General features: G+C 36.2%; 2 protein-coding genes across 6 annotated transcripts; both read right to left on the reverse strand.

The window, feature by feature from the left end:
* Positions 5,928-13,109, reverse strand: LOC18604858. Of its 4 annotated transcripts, XM_018117966.1 has the most exons (8): positions 12,719-13,104; positions 11,919-12,506; positions 9,924-11,546; positions 9,743-9,824; positions 9,526-9,592; positions 7,465-7,650; positions 7,275-7,335; positions 5,928-6,491 (listed from the first exon to the last, which is right to left on the reverse strand). In XM_018117966.1, exons 2-8 carry the CDS (start codon positions 12,469-12,471, stop codon positions 6,337-6,339), a joined length of 2,727 nt encoding a protein of 908 aa, XP_017973455.1. In that variant the 5' UTR covers positions 12,472-12,506; positions 12,719-13,104; the 3' UTR covers positions 5,928-6,336. The 4 variants fall into 4 exon arrangements, with proteins under 4 accessions (XP_017973455.1, XP_007037598.2, XP_007037599.2 ...); XM_007037536.2 differs by having other exon boundaries at positions 9,924-12,506; XM_007037537.2 differs by having other exon boundaries at positions 9,924-12,500; positions 12,719-13,102.
* LOC18604859 lies at positions 14,239-20,793 on the reverse strand. Of its 2 annotated transcripts, XR_001927199.1 has the most exons (6): positions 19,705-20,793; positions 19,127-19,327; positions 18,112-18,868; positions 15,420-17,940; positions 14,776-14,866; positions 14,239-14,710 (listed from the first exon to the last, which is right to left on the reverse strand). XR_001927199.1 is itself a non-coding variant. In XM_018117964.1 (5 exons), exons 1-5 carry the CDS (start codon positions 20,741-20,743, stop codon positions 14,837-14,839), a joined length of 4,548 nt encoding a protein of 1,515 aa, XP_017973453.1. In that variant the 5' UTR covers positions 20,744-20,793; the 3' UTR covers positions 14,239-14,836. The 2 variants fall into 2 exon arrangements, 1 of the variants encoding a protein (XP_017973453.1); XM_018117964.1 differs by having other exon boundaries at positions 14,239-14,866.

Consider the following 21,493-nt stretch of genomic DNA (forward strand, 5'->3'; position numbering starts at 1 on the left):
TATATTTGAATTATTATTTTATTTTTATTTTCTTCCTTTTTTATCTATTATTTACCTATTTATTATTATATGTATTTTTGAATGATTTTTGTGTTGTTAAATTTTATTTATAAAAATTTCGGGATCTTGAAATCGAGGCCCTTCCATCGTATTTGTGGAGTCTTGATTAGGATTCCGAACCTAGGGAAAATCGACCCAAGATTGCTACTTCTCGCGTCCCGACCGATCCTCCCATCATCGGTATATTATTTATTATTCCTATGATTAATATTATGATGCCTTGACATTCAATCTATATATTATCATAACTATTAATATGGACCCAAAAACAAAGATTTTATTTTTTGCAATTAATGTTTCCTTTATCACATTATTTTAACTTTTGCTAACAAATATTATCTATTTATCTATTCCTCTTATACTTTGTTGTATCATTTTTTATTTTACTTGTTCTCTTACTTAATTTCTATTGATTGCTTATTTATTCCTATGTCTTTTGTTTCTCCTTTTTTTTATTTTCATCTTGTTTTTCTCATTTCTTTTGTATCTAAGCCAAATTAAAGCTATCACTATATTATTATTTATTATTTATTTATTTACTTTATATATATTTGCAAACATGTACATCCTTCTAGATCCTAATTCTTTTTTTTATTATTTTATTATTATTATTATTATTATTATTATTTAAATACTATGCCTAAACCATTTAAGTTCACTTTATACAACCAAATGATAAAGTTTAATCAAAGAAAACAGGCTAATCCCCAAAACAAACAATCCATCACAAACCCAAAAAAGAGAATAGGGCTTTTTACCTGATCGGGCTTGATTAACCCAGACTACTGCCGGCCCTGGCCCGCCTTGGGGTGGGATTGTCTGGAGTTTGGTGTGACAGCTCCCAAACAATGAAGACGGCGTCGTTTGGTGATGGAAGGGAGACCTTGGCAAAACGGTGTTGTTTTACCAACATTTAAACACATTTAAGCTTTCCTTTTTCTTTCCTTTCTCCATTTTCCCCCTTCTGTTTCTCTCTCTACCGGTCGGACTCTCTCACTTCTCTCTAACCCCCCCTCAACTTCTCTTCTCACCTTTCTCTCTCACCCATACACCGGCGACTCCTTTCGCTCTCTCTCACCATCGTTCCTTCTTCCTCTCTAGCCTTCCAGTCACCGGCCACCTAAAATGGGACCTTTCCTTTCTCTCCCTTAGGCGCCGAACCTCTCTCTCTCTAGCTTACCTCCCTAGCCGCCTAACTCTCTCTCTTCTTTCTAAACAAATCGGATTCTTCCTCTCCCTTCCTACCGTCGGCCACCTAGCCCACGGATTTACCTCTGCCGGCGCCTAGATCTGCTATCTCTTTGCCCTCTCTCCGCCGGCGCCGAAACCCTCTCTCACCTAAAGCTTTCCTTTGCCGCCGATTGGGCCCTTCCTCTCTACCAAGCCGCCGACAGCTCTCTCTCTCTTTCCTCTCTACCGTCAGCACCGATTAAACCAACCCAAAGACCCAAATTTCTCTCCCTAATTTACTCCTTAGCCGGCGATACCCATTCTCACTACACACACATATTTGGGTATTTTTTGTGGATTCCTCAAGCTGCTAGATAACTTAGGAATTTTTTTGTTGTGATTTCTTGGCTACTAGGATTTTTTTTATTGCAGGTTATCCCTCCCGAATGCTACAGTGCCCCCTCCCCTTTATACCCGGTTTCTAGGCTCTTGAGGGGGCACGCTCCACTACCTTGTCCCTGGGCACTGGGGGGCACGTTCCACTACCCTGCCAGACGCGAATTTTTCGCGTCTGGCAAGGTGATGGAGGTGCCTGGCAGGGTGCGTCCGCACCTTGCCAGTCGTACCTTTCTCCCATCTTTTTCATTTCTTCTTTATTTTTATTTTTATTTTTTATTTTTTATTATTTTTATTATATATTTTTTTGATTCATTTTTTGTTTATGATTTTAGTGTCTACAAGTTGTTTTACATAAAAGAGTATTTCACTTGTTTTACTTATTCTGCATAAAATAGTATTTCACTTGTAATGGTTGTTCTCATTGTTCTTTATATAATATTATACTATAAAATAATCTTTTAGAGAATATATATTAACCAAAATCATATATCCACACCATGTTAACACAAACAATGCAATATTGCAACCTTGTGAACAAAAAGTGTAATTAAGAATTGTTGTTTCAACAGGGTTTTGATTATTTGAATTTTTCATAATTAATAATATTTTTAATTGAATTATTTCATTTAATGTTATTTAATAAAAAAAAAAACAACCTTTGAACTACTTCTACGAGCATTTTGTTAATTACTTTGGCTTTGAAGCAAAAATTTATGCATAATTAGTATTTTTCTCTTTTCTTTTCCTAAATTTTAGTGCATATATCTAATTAATTAAGTCATGACCCATAATTTTTGCTTTGAATGACATAAATTTTGATAATATTAGCATCATTTATTCTATTTTTTCATTAAAAAAAATAAAAATGCATCTGAATGTTTAAAGAAAATTAACATCTTTTGTATAAATCATCAAACTATTCATCATTTTTTAAGGCAAAAATTGGATATGATACTCTCAAAGTAAATAGAAAAATTATTAATAATTAATTGTTTTGAGAACTTGAATGTTTTTTTTTTTCAGTTTTGGGTTCAACTACTAATTAATTCTATTGGCTGTTTCAAAAATAAAAATCTCTGCCTTCAATTATTTTTTTCCATTATTAATATGAATGAAATTGACATCCACATTTATTTTTTAAGATGGATCACTCACAACTCATATCAATATTTATTGAAACTATACAAAATCAATAATAATTGACACACAATGAAGAAGATTAAAACATATTAATTGAACAATTGACAAACTATAGTACGGAAAATGTGGTAGCATCAAGAAGCTGCAAAGTCACATTTAAAAGTAATGTTAACAAAATATTTTATATAAACCTTAAAAAAAAAATTTCTATTTGATACAGTGTCAGTTCATAAAAAATGTCACGTTTTTAATTATAAAAATTTATAAAATCTTGAAAATAAATATTAAAATATCTCAAAATAATTAATCACGCAAAAAATAAAATATTTTCATTTCTTTCTCTGAAATCTCTCTTCCACGCTTCTCTCTCCCTCCCTTGTTCTTCATCTGCAAACATCCAAACCAAAGTCTCACAAAGAACACGTGTGTGCACGCGTGTTTGTGAATATACATAAACATATATTTTGATATTTTGTCTAAATGTATCGTAACCGCATAATAAATTATAAAACAAATTAAATCAATCTAACGGGGTCTTTCAATATGATGACTCAAAAATGTTGGCTTCTCATTTTTATGTGCTCGTCTAATAGAAGATTGTTTTCTCTTTTTTTAGGGCTGAGGAGTGCTACTATTTGGCTTATTTTCATAAATATATATACCATTTTGTTTGTCTTGGATTTTTTTAATTAATGATTAACGAAACTAACTTAATTAATTACCATGATTTTGGGAAAACAAAATTAAACACACATATATGCAATAATAGGAATTGATGAAATGACTTGTTCTATGTGGCATATATAGTAGGGTATTATTAATAAGAGATGACCTTGCAGTTGCACGGTGTGCATACAAGCATGCCAAACACATGCATCCGTTCAATTACAAGTAATTGATAAGGTGTGATAGTGATATTGAGACATGAAGAAAGGATATCATTGAGAGTAAGATGGGTATCCCCCACATACCAAAAAGGTCAAGAGGCCACATGTGGTGTGCTTGAAGTGTATTATTAGGCAAGACCAACTAACCCTTTCACAATCATCTCAGCCCATGTTCCAAGGGAACATTACTCATTACTCAGTTCACCCCCCCTTGATTGCCAGATTATGCCTTAAACCCTTGATTGCCACATTATGCCCTAAGCTTTTTCAACATTTTCTTATCCATCATTTTTGCATGTATAGGCATATCATCAAAGCCATGGCAGAATTATCATCAACAAAAGGTCCCCTTATTATAAAGTTTATCCAATCAATAATATTATAAATGTCATGATGAGAGAGAGAGAGAGAGAGAGAGAAGAATAATGAGCTCATAAGTAGTTTCTAGAAAGTATCTTGGGATTGAGTGAACATGAAACAAGGAAAGGATCTCATGTTGTAGGCCAATATATAGAATGAAGGGACATACATCTAGGGTCCCTTGTTATTTTTAACCTTAATAGAGTTGAGAATGACAAGGGATTGGGATTGTAGGTATGATCTTAGGCTGTAAGTAAAGTGGCTTTTGATTGGAAAATCAGCTTCCTTTTCTGATCAAAGAAGACAAATCATTAATCTTTTAATAAATACCTCTTACTTTATATTATGTATGGTAGATACCAAGTAATGGATTGTCTTCCTAACTTTTCGCCCCATCAATATATATTTTTATTTTTATTTTTATTTTAACAAAGCTTATAGAAACTATACAATGTTTGAATTAACTATAAGTAGGAGCTGATTTTTCTTTCTTCTTTTCTTTCCAAGGGGAAGACCAAGTCACATACCTTCAATTATACATAAGGATATAAGTCAATCTCTTGAGACATAAGCGAGGTTTGCAAGGGAGATTCAATCTGATTAATCTCTTCACTACCCATAATTAAACTAGTCAGCTCGTTGCTTACTTGGTAAACAAGGAGATGATTCTGTAATTCGGCAAAATGAGATGTCTACCTCAAGCAAACAGCCTATTTACAGGCAGATGAACTGTTATCATAACATAAAAAAAGAGAAAAAAAAAAAAAAGGCATGGGCCATCAACCATGTATAGAAGATTTCATTTTCCCTGTTAAATTCTGAACCAAAGTACAAATTGGAGGAAATATCAACATCTTGCAATGATTTTATAGTTAAGTTACCACCATGAACTACTATATATATATATATATATATATATATATGAGGTATATGAGGAATAGTTATAGAATTGAAATTTACAGGTCATTCAGGATCCAAACACATCTATGGCACATGCCTTGGAAATAAAAATTAAGGGTGTGACCAACAACCATATGAAGAATAAATTGGATTGGTTAAGGACCTAAAGAAACAGCAAATAGAAGCAGGGATTAATTAATAACCATAATTACCAACAATAATTAATTGGATTTAATGGCCTATTTCCTAGCTGTCTATTGGGCCCGGCTTTTAGACTGGGGGAAACCACATCTGTGAGTTATTAGGGTGGGCCCAAAATTAGAGTGCTGGTGGGTCCACGAGATTTGTGATTTTTTTTTATAAAAAAAAAAAAGGGGGGGAAAACAGGGCATGAGATCATAACAGCCCCCTCTAAAACAGGTTAGGGGCACATGGAACCATAGATGTTTGGTATCTACTCTTCTGAATGCATACAAATAATAAAAGGCAGTGCTACTTTTGAGATGTTCCTCCGAGTCCAAGGCTTTCCAAACATGGTGGTTGGGGTTCACATTTCTGCTCAACAGTCAATGGCAACTACTTTGCATTAGGGGGTGATGGTGACAGTAACGAGGAACATCAAAGATAAAGAGAGAATCTATCATCGAATATGTATATCATTTTAATATTTATCACAAATTTTTAAGAATTCTAGCCATCAAAAGTATCAAACTTCAATAATCCAAACACGAGACATTGAATTTTTTACCTTTAAAATTTATACTTATTTACTTATATAACGTTTAGCTCTTCATTTTCATATTCATGTGATTTAACATCTGTACATGTGTGCACGTCCGTACATACACGCATATTTCTACCTATCTTTCAATTAGTATTAATTTTAGGATATTGATTTTCCATGTTTCTTCCCAGTTGCAGATTGATTACCCTGTTTGCTTCCAAGTTGCAGAGAGTCACTATCATTTGAAAAGAGAAGAAAGAAAAACAGAAATCGGGGAATGCAATTGATTGATGTTGATCTCCTTCATCCACCATTTAATTTGGTTGTACCATCCCCAATATTCTTTTATCACTCACTGCGTATTTGTTCCCCGACCATCATTTGCTCTACTTGGAATTTTGGAGCAAAATTGTTGGCACTTTTCCAGGCTCCTGTCCTCAACTTCTTACCGCCATATCAAGGGAAAATATGCCATCTCAAGGTGGAAGCAGCCAGTGTAAATTATGAAAGGCCTAAAAGGTTTTACGATCAGCAGCAATTACAAAAAAAACTTAATACTGTTCTCCTGTTACATTGGAACAAACTCCAAATGAATCTCAGCGAACATCACTTCCAAAGGGCACCCAATTAACGGATTTATTGCCCCACTTATCCTGCAAAATCCATCAACATCAGCAAAGGGAATTACGGGGCTTGTCATTTCTTTTTGTCAATAATTTGGCAGTAGAAATCCCAATGTGGATTTGACTCTGTGATAGCCGGTTGCCCAAATGGATTTTGCTCAACGTACTTCTGAACATTCTCTGCCGCAGCTAACCCTTCCAGATATGTTCGAATATCTCCTCCACATCCTGTTGCATACATCATTTAACGATTACAATTGCAACAACAAGTGTAAACAAGGAAAGATAAAATAAAGGAATTAGGTACACTACAGATGACCATAAAGGCAAACTCCAATGGCAGATCTGTCATATGAACTGATGTTATATTATCAGGGTAATGATCCATAGAACCACTAGCTTCTTTCTTTGTTTTTGGCTCTTCTTTTTTTTTTTTTTCCTATGATGCTCAAATGGGATAAACCATCACTAGGCATACGTCCAAATTACACGCAAGCCAAAACACGTTGTATCCAACGACATTAGAAGAGAATTTTTTTGACGACCCAAGCTCATAGAATTCGTTGATCCTGCAAAACTTAAATGGAAAATAGCAGCAACAGCAAAGGTCGACTATAATTCAATGTGATTTCCCTCAATGACGTTTCACAATACCTAGATGATAAACAAGCATACAAGTGAGTTGTGATCATGGCTAGAAAACTGCACAAGTATGAAAACTGGTATCATGCAACTTCACTGTTCCATACTGTGAATGCAGCTTTAAAACACAGGGATACCTGCAAAAAAGTACTTTGATCCAACAAGTTTAAGGTTTCAATAGAGGTAAGGTAGGATTTACAGAACCTACTTGACAAGATCTACTATTACCTTTTCTCTACTGTGAATAAAGACAAAAAGGAAAGATCAACCATATGCCCCCTATGAATGACCAAACAAGGCTTAGATACTACATGTCAGTCTATCTGTCTGTGTACCTTTAATTCCAAAAAATGCTAGCCCATATCTCACCTAATGAAGAATCTTTGGTATCCCTGTATTGGTAAGGATATGGAAATACAGCAGTGTTTGCCTAACAATGAAAAGATTAAGGCTAGCATTAGTATTAGAGCACCATTCGAATTTCAACAATTTGAGGTGTTAAAGAAGTCACATACCCCAAATGAATAACCAAATCGAGGAATAATAATTAAAAACTCACAGGATTGTGCAAAGCCTTATATGGGGAATCATCCAACAATAATGTGTTTGATTCATCATACTCTCCCTTCTCCCATGGAACATTAGGCGAATGCCTCCCCCATAATTTACTTAGCTCCTTCAAAACAAGCGGTTTTTTCTTATCCTCAATGGTTTTGAATTTTGTTATTGTACATTGCTTTCGATGCTGCATGAAACTCACATCATGATACCAATAAGTTATACACAGCATAAACCCATTGATGCAATACAAAAATAACTAGAGAGAAACAGCTTTTAGTTGATCATCTACAAAAGATGATGAAGATTTCAAGAATAGTGCCTTTAAAAAACAATTATGAGAATGGTAATATCACTCAGGATTGGCAATATGGTAAACCTTTGCAAGCAGAACCTTTAATGGAAAAGCAACTGAAAACTACTTCAATGTATGTGTGTGTGTGTAATATCAGACATTAACATAATAGATATTGTTAGCAAACTTCAGGTTTACCCTAATGCCAACCTTTTAAGCTTGTACTAGGAAGATAGATGGATGTAACCTTTGATTTGTTCTATTATCAAACCTAGACAATTAGAAGCTAGATAACTTACTATTGCAGCTGAAAACAAGTATGGTAGCATATCAATATGAAACTCCAAAGAGCAGAATCTACCAGTTCGCTACTAATTTGTCTATGAAATGACTTTCTATTAGTTCACATTTGCAGAAACACAGCAGCCTTCTAGTGAAAATATTGAGGGATGAACCGTAAACAAATCAGCTCAAGGTAGATGCTAAGAAAAGATGATAGTGAAAAAGCAAAGGACTTCCAATGAGAATGTCACTACTATTAAGCAACCCTATATGTGGATGTTGATAGAATGAGTAAGAAACCTTAGCCAACAGTTGGCCATAACATAGCAAGTCTTCATAAATATTACAACAAATTTCATGACACTTAACCCCATAGCAGTCTATGAGTGGCTTCAGTTCCTCTTTAGTCAAACTAAACTTTACTAAAAGTGTTTGTTTTTTAGAAACAGCCAACATAAACAGAATTTATTAATTAAAAATAAAATAAAATGAACCACGCTAGATTACTTAGGTTCAGTTTCGTCTATTTACGACTTTGAACATTCATACTTGGGATCCAATTGGCCAGATTGGATAGGTTTAGAGCTGTTGGGCATTAATATATGTGTTAAGTAATATTTGTCTATGTTCTATTAGTTCACATTTGCAGAAACACAGCAGCCTTCTAGTGAAAACATTGAGGGATGAACTGTAAACAAATCAGCTCAAGGTAGATGATAGTGAAAAAGCAAAGGACTTTCAATGAGAAAGTCACTACTATTAAGCAACCCTATATGCGGATGTTGATAGAATGAGTAAGAAACCTTCGCCAACAGTTGGCCATAACATAGCAAGTCTTGATAACTATTACAACAAATTTCATGACACTTAACCCCACAGCAGTCTATGAGTGGCTTCAGTTCCTCTTTAGTCAAACTAAACTTTACTACAAGTGTTTGTTTTTAAGAAACAGCCAACATAAACAGAATTTATTAATTAAAAATGAAATAAAATGATCCACGCTAGATTACTTAGGTTCGGTTTCGTCTATTTACTACTTTGAACATTCATACTTGGGATCCAATTGGCCAGATTGGATAGGTTTAGATTTGTTGGGCATTAATATATGTGTTAAGTGTTAGATGGTTATACATTCACAACATATGGATGTATTTGTATTTAGGTAGATATATAAGTATATAAAAACTGTATTTATAATATATGTAACTTGTATATTGTTCAGTTCAGTTTAAGTATGTCTTCTCTTAAAAAACCACAAACTAATTGTTACCAGTTACAAAATGTCAACAGAACTGAAAGAACCAAACAGATGAAACCACCTTACTTGATTAACTAATCATGTGAGAATAGCTCATTGATTGAAGGCCAAATCACATGATGAAAAAGAAAACAAGAAAGTCATATAGAATAATTAGCAAACCAAAATTTTGGGCAGCTATCACAATTATCAGCAATAGATAAATAACTGCTGGAGATGCCACTTACCCAACAGAAAAGCAGATTACGTCTCCATTTCTTCATAAGAAAAGCAACCAACCTCTTCACATTCTTTCTGCAACAACAATTAATAGCAACATGGTCAATGCACAACGCTGATCATGAAAGAATATTACATTCTCTGGTGCACTTATGTGACATAGCACCTTTAAAGAAAGCATAGTTAACTATGTAAAAAGGATCCCTTGCAAAGGCAGGAGCATACTTAATTCTTGACGACCAGATTCCAACGTTAAATGTACTAAAGCAAAACTCGAGAAAATCATCACAAAATGGTCTCTTAAAAACTGAAAGAAAAAAAAAACAGTGAGCAACAGTCAAATTAGAATTAATGGAAGGGCACAAAAAAAAATTCAAATGCTTCTACTTTAAATATCATATTTTACCTCCTTTCCCTGATAATCTAATATTCGGCTTGAATTCACCTGGCTTTTGAGCAACATCTACAAGAATTCCATTCAAATCAAGCACAAGAAGCTTTTTCTTAGGATGACTGATGCATATTCTTTCTAGTGAAGGGTACAATGTTCGTGACAAATTGTACTCTTTAACGGTAGCCTTTAGTGCAACATCATCATTTGTGACAGCCAAGTTCGATGGAGAAGGAATAAATTCTTTCATGTTGGTTTCTATCTCGACATCCTTTTGGTCTGGATACTTGCACAAAGACTCCTTCAATTTCTTTGTTCTTTTTCTTTTCCTTCCTTTGAGTGCAGCTTCACTGCCTGTGCTGTTGCCCAAAGCTTCCTCCAAAAGCCGAGCTGGCATAGCATGCTCCCCAAGCGGCACTCCATGTAGCCTACTTTCGGATATGCCAGTTGTATGTTCCTTTTCTAAATGGTCAATTGAAGTCTGCATCATACCATTCTCCCGGACAGGTTCAAAAGTATCTCCCAAGAGATCCGAAGACCTTTTCCTTTTCCTGTGATAGGTTTTTACCATTTTCCCTATCTGAAAGGTTTTGTTGTCTTTTACTTCTGGAATAACAAGATTCCCATCAACATGGAGATCTTGTGTTTTCACCCTACTGGTACTTGCAGTTCGTGGAGAATCACTTTGCTTATCAGGTATCAGAGAATTTTCCTTCATATTTTTCAACTCTACATTTTCTGAAATAGACATAAGATCCTCCTTTCTATTAGTTATTTGAGTTACAGGACATATATTGTTATTTTCAGCTTCATTATCATCCCCGTCATTCCTCCTTGAGCTAATATCATTATCCTCCAGAACACTAAGCCTTCTCTTCTCTTGTTTCTCCTTCTTCCTCTTCCCTTTCCTTTCTGATTGAACTGTTTGCTCATTCGATTGAGTTCCCTTCAATCCAGACTCTAAACTAATATTCTTCAGAGTCTCTACATCTCGATTCGCCTCTTCCTTTAATCCAGACTCAGAACTAACATTCATTTTGGACTCCACATGAGAATCATTTTGCTTTTCATCTATCAAAGAATTTTCTTTCCTATCTCTCAACTCTAAAACACACTTTGCATCCAATTTCTCAAATAGCTCGGGTTTAGCCACTTTACGCTCCCTCTTCCTCTTTCTTTTTCTTCCTGGATCAGCCAGTTGTTCATTCAATTGACTCCCCTTCAATACAGACCCTAAACTAATTTTATTCAAAGTTTCTACATGCGAATCTCTTTCCCAGAGAGAATCCTCCATTAATGAATTTGCCCCTTCCTTCAACCCTGACTCTAAACTAACATTCAGCTTAGACTCGACCCAGGAATCACTTTGAATTTCATCTATCAAAGCATTTTCTTTCCCATTTCTCAGCTCTACAGCAGACTTCTGATCCAATTTCTCAAATTGCCCAGCTTTAGCCATTTTGTGCTCCCTCTTCCTCTTTCTTTTCTTTTCTGAAGCAGCCGGTTGTTCATTCACTTGACTCCCCTTCAATGCAGGCTCTAAACTACTTTTCTCCACTGACTCTAAACTAACAGTCACCTTAGACTCCGCATGAGAATGACTTTGATTTTCATATATAATAGCATTTTCATTCCCATCTCTGAACAATAGAACAGACTTCGGCCCTTCTGAATTTGCCCCTTCCTTCAACCCTGACTCTAAACTAACATTCAGCTTAGACTCGACCCAGGAATCACTTTGAATTTCATCTATCAAAGCATTTTCTTTCCCATTTCTCAGCTCTACAGCAGACTTCTGATCCAATTTCTCAAATTGCCCAGCTTTAGCCATTTTGTGCTCCCTCTTCCTCTTTCTTTTCTTTTCTGAAGCAGCCGGTTGTTCATTCACTTGACTCCCCTTCAATGCAGGCTCTAAACTACTTTTCTCCACTGACTCTAAACTAACAGTCACCTTAGACTCCGCATGAGAATGACTTTGATTTTCATATATAATAGCATTTTCATTCCCATCTCTGAACAATAGAACAGACTTCGGCCCTTCTTCCCCATATTGCCCACGTATAGCCATCTTACGATCCTTCTTCCTCTTTCCTTTCCTTTCTGAATGAGCCGGCTGCTCATTCAATTGACTCTCCTTCAATCCAGACTTGAAACCAATACTCTCCAGAGTCCCTGAATGTGAATCTTTTTCCACGAGAGTATCCTTCACTGATGAATTCACCTCTTCCTTCAACCCCGACTCTACACCAATATTAACTTTAGAATCATCGATCAAAGAATTTTCTTTCCTCTTTTTCTTCCTACGCATAGGAGTCAAATGCTCTATTTCTAAATGAGCATCCTTACTTGAACAATTTTCCCCTTGCTGCAACCCCGAATCTAAACTAACATTCGCCTTAGACTCTAAATTCGAATCTGTTCCTAAAGAAGTTTCTTCCTCTTTCGACTCAGCACTGCCATTTTGGATAGCTCGATGTTTCCTCTGCTTCTTCATTTTCTTCTTTTCTGAACGACTCAATTTAACATTGGAAGGCGATGACTCCGGAACACTACTCGATTCCATTTTTTCATAGATTTTGAAGGTTGGTCCTCCTGTTTCTATTTGGCGAACATTAGAAACCAAAACCAAAAAAAAAAAAAAACGAACGAAAAGTAAAAAAAAAAAAAGAAAAAAAGACAGGAACACTAGATTAGAGCTATATATGAGAAATTTGGATTGAAGGAGCAAAAATTTCCCCTCCGATCAACCAATAAATATAAGTTAAGTTAATTAAGGTTTCTGAGAACAAGGGGGAAATTTTTGAGAGTACCGTAAATTTAAGCAGCGCTACCCACTTGTTGCATTGCAGTGTAGGGTTATACTGTTTTGTTTCTCATTCCCTCTCACACCCAAATATATGTGAAAATTAATAAAAGAAATATCAATAAGGCCTTTGTTTGTTGTTGTGATTGAACGATAAGCCACTTTCACAGCTTTCGTTCTTGGATCAGTTGGGACCAAAACGACCTCGTTTTTGGAGTAAGCAAGATAGGGTTTTTGCTCTTCAAACAAAAAATAGAAGAGAGGGTTTTCAGGTTTTTTCAAAGAATAAAGAGACGGAAATAGGAAGAGATGGGAAATGGAGAAAGATGAGAGCCGCCAGCATGGTTTAGGTCTAATAAAAATCCATTGCACGTACTTGTCCTTACTACCCCGCTTGATGTTTTATTTTTTTTTTTTTCATAATTTTGTGCCATATGTTGTTCGAAACAATACTCTGTTGATATTCGTTTTACGGATGAATTTTCAACCGAGCATTCCATTAAAAAATTAATCGACAAAATTTTTATTGATAATCTGATTTCGTTGAATTTTAGTAAAATTTATTGAAAAATTCTCCAATCGATATATTTCTCAGTAAATTCATTGAAAATAAAACCGGCGGAAAGACAAAATTTCTATCAAAATAGTTTCCACTGAAATTTCGCTAAAATTCTTATTGAAATTCCAACATAATAGCTCATTCTTTTCGTAAAAAATCTAACCTAATTTTGTAAAAAAATTCATAACAATTCCGTCGAAAGGACAAACGCATTCTGTTGATAATGCCTACGCAATCCATTGGAACTGCCAACGAATTCCGTTTATAAAACTTCATAATTTGGTCGATGATTTTATCAAAATCCCTTACACAAATACGGGATGTCACTTTCTCGAGTTTCATATACGACGCAATAAAGTAATTATTTTATGAAAAAAAAAACAAATATTTATCCCAAAAATAAAAATACAAATTTTTATTGAAATAAATATGCATCCAAAAGTTTATTATAAAAATTGAAAATCCTACAAATGATCGAATCTCTCAAGACAATTACTATGGCAAATTTCTAGAAAAATTCTTAAGTACTTACTCCTACATGTTTATGTTTTATACATCGAAACTTACACTTTTTATTACAAAAAATTTAATAATACGCGAATAAAAGAAAGTGGTGAGGACTTTTCAAAATCATCAAGATATAAAAATGCGCCTTATTTTAATTAATCAAGCTAACACTCAATCCTAAAAACCCGATTCTTAAGTAAAATAGAGATTTTTATGTTAATCAATTTTCTGTTTTGTATTATTGGCACTTGCCAAAAATAATTTAAAACAGGAAGAGAAAATATAAAAGAGAAATAAACAAGAGAAGGAGATAACATTGGCATGAATAAAAAGATGATAGCTAATTTTTTTTTTTTTTCGTTTTTGAAAAGCCAAAGCATCAATTTTCCATTTCATAATAACAATGGAAAACAAGACCAACCAAGATCTGGAAGGGTCAATTTTCCATTTCAGAATAGTTCATTGAAAATCAGTCCATTTAGGCAAAAGAAAAATTCCATACACTTAAGAACTAGGCAGGTTTTGCTTTTCTGTATGTATACCTAATGAACAACACAATTGGCTAATGAATCTTGTATTCGGGATCTTCAACCAATTCCTTTTTGACATATGCAAGTTTCCAAATAAAGCATCACTTCTCCTCACAATGAGCGCATAGCCAATGAAATACACTGGATATCTACAAGTAGGGAATGATATACAAACAAAATACTATAGATACTTGATTCCTTTTTGTTCTTGGTTCACTAATTTTAACCAAAAGAAAGACAAGATATTCATCATATTCATGTGAACATTAAACACACCTTTCTGGATCCTCCTTTGGGTTTTGCTGAGACTGATAAATAATCTCTTGCCTTGATCACCTTTACAGACTATACAAACCAACTTCTACCATCACCAACTCAAAATTTATCATCCTTTGTCAAAGCACTGCAACAAACACATTAGTTTTCAAAGCTTCAATGCCACAGGAACATGAAAGGAAAGAAACTCACGTGTCTAATCGTAAGTCTACACCAGTGAAAATGCCAGGGATCAAAATGTTGATGCCAAGTCCTACACTTTGACATACTTATCAACATAACCCTGCAAACACGTGATGGGAAAATATTTTATAAAACTGAATTTAAAACATCATCACCACATCAGGCAAAACCAACACTCTGCACAAATCAACCTTTTAGCCATTAGTTTAAGCTGTATGAAACTTTATGAAAGAAAAGTCAAAAGTCAACTTCTCCAACAGATTAGACATGATTATGTGTGAGAAGTCACTGAAAATATCAAAAATGAAGCCAAATGTAAAGAGGTTGGCTATCACTAATAGGCATGGCACTCATTAAACATTACTGTCTACCTTATTGCAACATATGTATGCCTTGAGGAAGCTTCAAGTTGATTGCATGCATGGTTTCTCACAGCATAAAAATAAAATAATCCAAACAAAATAAATAAATCAAATTATCAAACTATACCCAAACAAATTTTAGTGTGCCCCAGGCATGTCTTCTTGGGCAAAAAAAAAAAGAGGTAGAAAAAAAAATTAAGTGTGCCCCTATTGCAGAAGTACATCACATAAAATGACCCCTTGCCATGTTAATTTCAGCAAGAAGATAAAAAGGACCAGATGAGAATTTACCATCACAAGTTTCGTCAATTTCCGCTGAGATGACTCGATGTATTGATCAATCTTTGCACGAGATTTAGGTATCTGGTAGCTCTTCATAGCTCCTGACACCTTATCAACAGTCTTCTTGACAATAGTCTTAAAAGCCTCCTTGCTCATATTACCCTGTCGCCATGATGGCTTTAAAACCTCCTTTACAAAATCTGCAAGGGCAACCTTGAAAAGCTTCATTGATCTCGAACCTTTATTCTCTTTGCTCTTCCCTGGAGACTTTATCTGATCAATCTCAATCTCACCAGTAGTCATGTTAACTTCAACTTGATTACTTGGACTTCCATTCTCAACGGCTCCCACTTCAGCATCAGCAGTCTCACCAAATTCCTCATTATCTGCAGATGCTGCAGAAGCAACAGCTCCACCATCTTTCCTCCTGTCATTTTCCTCCATATCCAATGGTTTGTTGGAACCAGTAAGCCCCAATAAGATGTCAGAGTCACCAGTCACTTCCAACTTTTGAATATAATCAAATTTTCTGGATAACCTTGAAGATGGCTCAATGCTATCAAAAAGTGGATCATACTGGTCACCACCTGATCTAGGAAAATTCTGCCCAATGGCTCTAGCAGAATTGGGTGAGGAAGTTGCTTGTTGAGATCCAATACTTCTCCCATCGACTGGAGCATGAGTCAAACTGAAAGGACTGTTATTGTAGGTTTTATCTTTTTCTTGCCTGAGAACATCAGAACTGTATTTGGAATTTAGTGGCTGGTCAAGATTAGATGCATATGGATCAGGAAAAGTTGAACTAGTTGATCCTCCAATATCAACACGGTGGGACGTTGTGTCCCTAATATCTGGTGGATCTTTTATTGAAGAATTCATCTTCCCAGTAAGATTATGAATATTGTCAACCATAGGGTGGTGTGAACTGTTTGGTGGTTGTTGCTGCTGTGAATAAGGATGAATATAAGAAGACGAGTTTGACAGTCCACCTGATGGCAAACTCTCACCAGGAAATGGTTGCATTTTGTTTCCCAGCAACTGTTCTGAAAAGGGCATAGTGTGAGGATGAGTGTTGCCCTGAGCAAAGGAATTTGAAGCAATAACATTGTGTGTTGGAGGTTGTGTTAAGCCATCATCTCTAGACATACTAGGAGCTCCAAATTGTTGTATAGGCATGTTATAGACAGGCAAAGAAGCATGCAAGAAAGGTCGATTTGCGTCCTGAATTGGTAGATAAGCTTGTTGCTGAAACCCATCAGACTGAGAATGTGCAGGAAATTCAGTTGGGTAAGATCTTGGACCAATCTGCGAACCAAAATCATTCCTCAGAGGCAAGTGACTCTGCCGAAAATGTGAAGAAACGCCAGGAGTTACAGTTCCTGAATTTACAGTTACATCCTGTGGTGGCAATGGTGGTGGTGGAGGCAATGAAGTCGAAGAGGAATTTGGCTGTAGAGCAAAGTAAGAATGTTGGTTGGGTAACATGTAAGAAGGAAAGCTTTCCCCAGAAGATTGAAACATGGAAGATGCAGTCTGCTGCTGTTTCATATGTGGATTATCTATACCCTGTGAGTGTGGGAAAGAAGGGGAGGGTATTTGAGAAGGATGATTATAGAGCTCCATTGTATTTGGATGAGCATTGCTCTTTGTATGCCTATTTGGTGAGGATGTAGTAGTTTTAAGTGGAGAAGAATCAGATACAGATGAGTTATCTGACTGTAGAGGCCGGCAATCAGCATTTTGACACACCTGATCTAAAGGACTGGAGAGAGACTTCTGGTCAGAATTTTTGAAAGACATAAGTATTTTCTGGGAGGCATTATCAAATGACTTCAGTTTATCAATATAACCAACCGACAAGGTATCAACAATTGAAGGGTGGTGAGATTCTGCTGCTTCTTGACAATCCTCGTTAGTGACAGGACTAGGTCCTTTCTGCTTGTTTTCTACCAAGTGTCCTCTGAATACAGGGGCAGGAATATCTCTACATTTCTCAGATGTAACCATGTGATACTCAGTTGATTGACGATCTTGATTATGAACACCTCCACCAACAGAATCTTCTCTTTTGCGATTAATATTCATATCTCTTGAAGCGAAAAAATTACTATACGGTTTCACTTCTGGATCTCTAACTTCATCATGATCATGATCACATACTCTCTCAGAGATCTGCTTGATCTCTTCATGAACATTAGTCCTAGAACTCTGAGGAAACTCCAGATACTGTTGTTTGTTCCTTTGCCGCAATGGTTCATCACTCTTGCTAGAATCATGGTGCAGATAACGACAAGATGCTCCGCGGTAGCACCTGCCTCGACGGAAGTCAAAACAGTCTGGCATCTGTCCCTTCACTCGTCTCTTATTCTCACCAATGAATTCACCTGCCCGCCGAAAATTAGGAGACCTGCTCTTGCTCCTATGATTTCTGGGAGACCTGCTCCTGCTTCTGCGAGTTCTGGGAGACCGGCTCCTGCTTCTACGATTTCTTGGAGACCTGCTCCTGCTTCTACAATTTCTTGGAGACCAGCTAAAACAAGAAGCAAGAAATTTAAAACTTTCCACAACTCATAAACAAGGAATGCAACATGAGTTTGTAAGGAACATAACTCTTTTTAAGATGTCATATTTCTTAAAAGATAAATTAAAAAAAAAAAACTCCAAGCCATAAACCAACAGACAAACAATTTGAAAAAATAACCTGCGAGATCGGCTTCGCTTCTCCCTTCTTCTCCGTGGACTTCTCCTTCTTCTTCTATCAGGAGGTGAACGGCTCTGACTTCTGCTCCAACTTCTGCCTCTTCTATGCCTCCCAATATAGTGTGAATCATCATCACTATCACTAGCACCATCCCTGGCCAATCGCCCAAACTTATCTACTTTCTGTTGAGTGAAACCAAGAGTCCCATTTTCTTCCTCTTGCCTATTTACCTTGCTAAACCTAGCACTGTCAACACTAGCACCAACCATGACATTTTCCTTTTGGAAAACCTCCATAGAAGCAGCATGATGGATAGAAATTTGATGTACGTGCTTATTATCAACATGTTCATTCCCATTTATGCTAGAGGTTGTGACAGTGCCTTCAACCACTTCTGAACTCGCAACTGCACATGGCATGCTTAATATATAGAGTGGCCCAAACCCCTTTTCAGTCTTGCAGTGACTACTAACATTCTCCAAACTAGACCCAGCATCTCTATGCAAATTAGCACCTAACGAAACACATGTATTTTCACCGCAGTTCTCAACATCTTTTTCTGAGTTGTCATCAGAAGCATAGTCTTGTAGAAGTCTGAATGGACTGCCACCTTTTGCAAGTTGACTGGAAGTATCTAATTTCTCCAAACTAGTGACTAAGGGCTGCTCAGTAGGTACAGCTAAATTCTTGACTGCAATAACTTTGGAAACTGATGCCCCAATTGCCTTTTTGTCAGCATTGGCAATGCCTTCTGGACCTGAATTTAAGAGGGAAAAATCTTTAAAACTCACTAAACATACAACAAATGAGAGCAAATTATATGAGATAAAGACATGTCAATGAATATTCTGGAATATAACAAAACTAGGTAAAACAGCATTCTGGGGCCATCAGCAAGTATTGATATGTGATTAATTTCTATAAAGCAAACAATTTTGTAAATGAAATACATACTAAGGAAACAGGACAAGCAAAACAAAGAGGGCTTAATATGATAATTAGATATTAAATTGACCTTGTTCACCCAATCCTAAACTGCCAGCAGCTGATTCTTTTTCAGAAGAAACATCCTTGCATGAATTATATTCTGCCGATATCTTCAATGGATGTAACTGCTCTTTTACATTAAGCATGTTGTCATTGATATCACACTGACTGTCCAGGCCTTCAAGTGACCGATTTGTTTCCTGCTCATCATCAATTTGGGTGATATCATCTTGACATCACCCACCAGAAAAAGAAAAAATAAATATAGAAAAAAATCAGCATGCAACTGTAAGTAGATAGTACTAATAATCAGAAAATATACTTAAAAATACAGTTCATAATATAACATCTTTGGATATCCCTAATAGAATATGACTTGTGCTCTGGTTGAGTTACCATTAATAAGTTTCAAGGAAGTCTATATGAACAAGATCAGTACTGATTCTTTTGGAGCTCATAACACATAAAATGGAAAATATTTTTACATGATGTTAAAAGATTCTAAACTAATAGGAAGCCAAAGCTAAAAGGATTCTGAACATTAGGAAGCAGAAGTTAAAAAAATTCTGAACATTAGGAAGCATAACTATAACAAAAAATGCCAACCTTCCATCTCCATGTCAGAATCATCAGGCAAATAAGAAGCAGCAGTAATCACCAAATTGAATGGTTGCTCAGAAGGCTCGTTTTTTGAAGGCCTCAAAGTTGAATTCCCTTGCTGTTCATCTAATTTACATGACAAAATACTTTTCTTTTTCATCCACTGGAAAAAATCATGTGCTATTGCAGCCTCACTTCCCAGCCCACCACCATGCAAAAATGCATACTCTGGCTTGCCAGATTCTTTTTTACGTACCATGTCCTCATAATCAGGACCATTCTTAGCAATACACTGGCACAAAGCTTCAATCCTTTCAACAACCTTTTCATCAGTTGGCTTCAGAGGAGTGGAAGAGTGATCATTTGTCAAACATACTTCTAATGATAACTTATCTCCAACCAGAGAACTCATGTCACAGCCATTCCCCACTCCCTTATTCAGAGAGCCATTATCTGCAATTAAATTATGTTTGACCTGATTTGGAGCCGCAACTTCATCCATGGAACCTGAAGCACTTAACTTAGAGCCATCTGAGTCCAAATGACAGGGCAAGTTGGAAGAAATTTGGACAGGCTTAGAAAATGAAAAAGGAGTAGAGGTTGAAGGTGGAGGAGATGGTAGAATAGGCGGTGGAGAAGAGGGTAGGGGTGGGGGTGGAAGGGAAGCAGTAGACAGCACATTATGGTCTCCACCTGTTGAGTGTACAAGGCTTCCTAGTGGAGCTGAAGTGAAGAAACTAGTTGTAGGAGGGAGGGGTGGATGTGATGAGATATGCGGAAGTCCTGGCTTCTGAGGCAGAGGATTCACTGGAGCTCTATAAAATGTTTGTCCTTGTGACTGAGGAGGAGGAGGAGGAGGTGGAGGTAATGCTCTAGGATGTGGCTGGGCCTGTGAAACCTCTGTGTGAGATGCACTAATTGGAGAAGGAAGCACCAGTTGTGGCATATTATGTGCATTCTGGGCCCCTAAATGTGAATGATGTTGTGAATTCTGTTGAGCAGTCTGATACATATGTGGCAATAAAGCACCTCGATGAACATGCATGGGTGGGTGTAGATAAGATTGACCTGTATTTGGCAACCCACCAGGTGGAATTTGATGAGGTGCTGCAGGACCATGCTGATACGATGTATAGGCCAATGGGCCTTGCTGGAAGTGAGGTAGAGAAGGTGGTGGACCTGGCAGGCGCTGCTGATATAGGGAGGACATGGGTTTTTGAGTACCCTGTTGTGGCTGAGGATTATGACTCCCTTGAGTATACATCTCTTAGTAGTATTACTGAAACCAAAAGTTTTAGCACAAAAAGCAGGTTGCAAGGTGTAGCCTTCAACTCAAGCTTCTAAATCCCCTGCGGAAAATCACATTCAAATCAGAGAATAGGTAAAAATATAAAGTTAACAACTAAGTGAAAGCCAGTTCTAAACACAAAACAATAGGGAATCCAACAAGGAAGCAGCACAAACCTATAAAGCAATGAATTGCATTTCAGAACTACCTGAACATGTTGTTCGCTTCAACTAACGCATTAAACAGTCAAAATCAAATATATTTCCCCATAACCAACAAGAACAAACGGAAATCAGAAGCATATCGCTTTAAATTTCCATTTCAAGTCCTTCAAATTTCAAACTACTAAGCAAAATATAACCCAGCAATATCAAAATTGCTTCCTTTATTCATAAAAAAAAAAAATCATTCTCTAACTTACATATTTCAAATGCATTCAATACTGTCAAAAAAAAAACAGCAGAGGCTGAAAAAGCTTCAAATGCCACGTTCTCGAATTGAAAACCA

Source organism: Theobroma cacao, chromosome 3, assembly GCF_000208745.1.
Source record: "Theobroma cacao cultivar B97-61/B2 chromosome 3, Criollo_cocoa_genome_V2, whole genome shotgun sequence".
Lineage (NCBI taxonomy): Eukaryota > Viridiplantae > Streptophyta > Magnoliopsida > Malvales > Malvaceae > Theobroma > Theobroma cacao.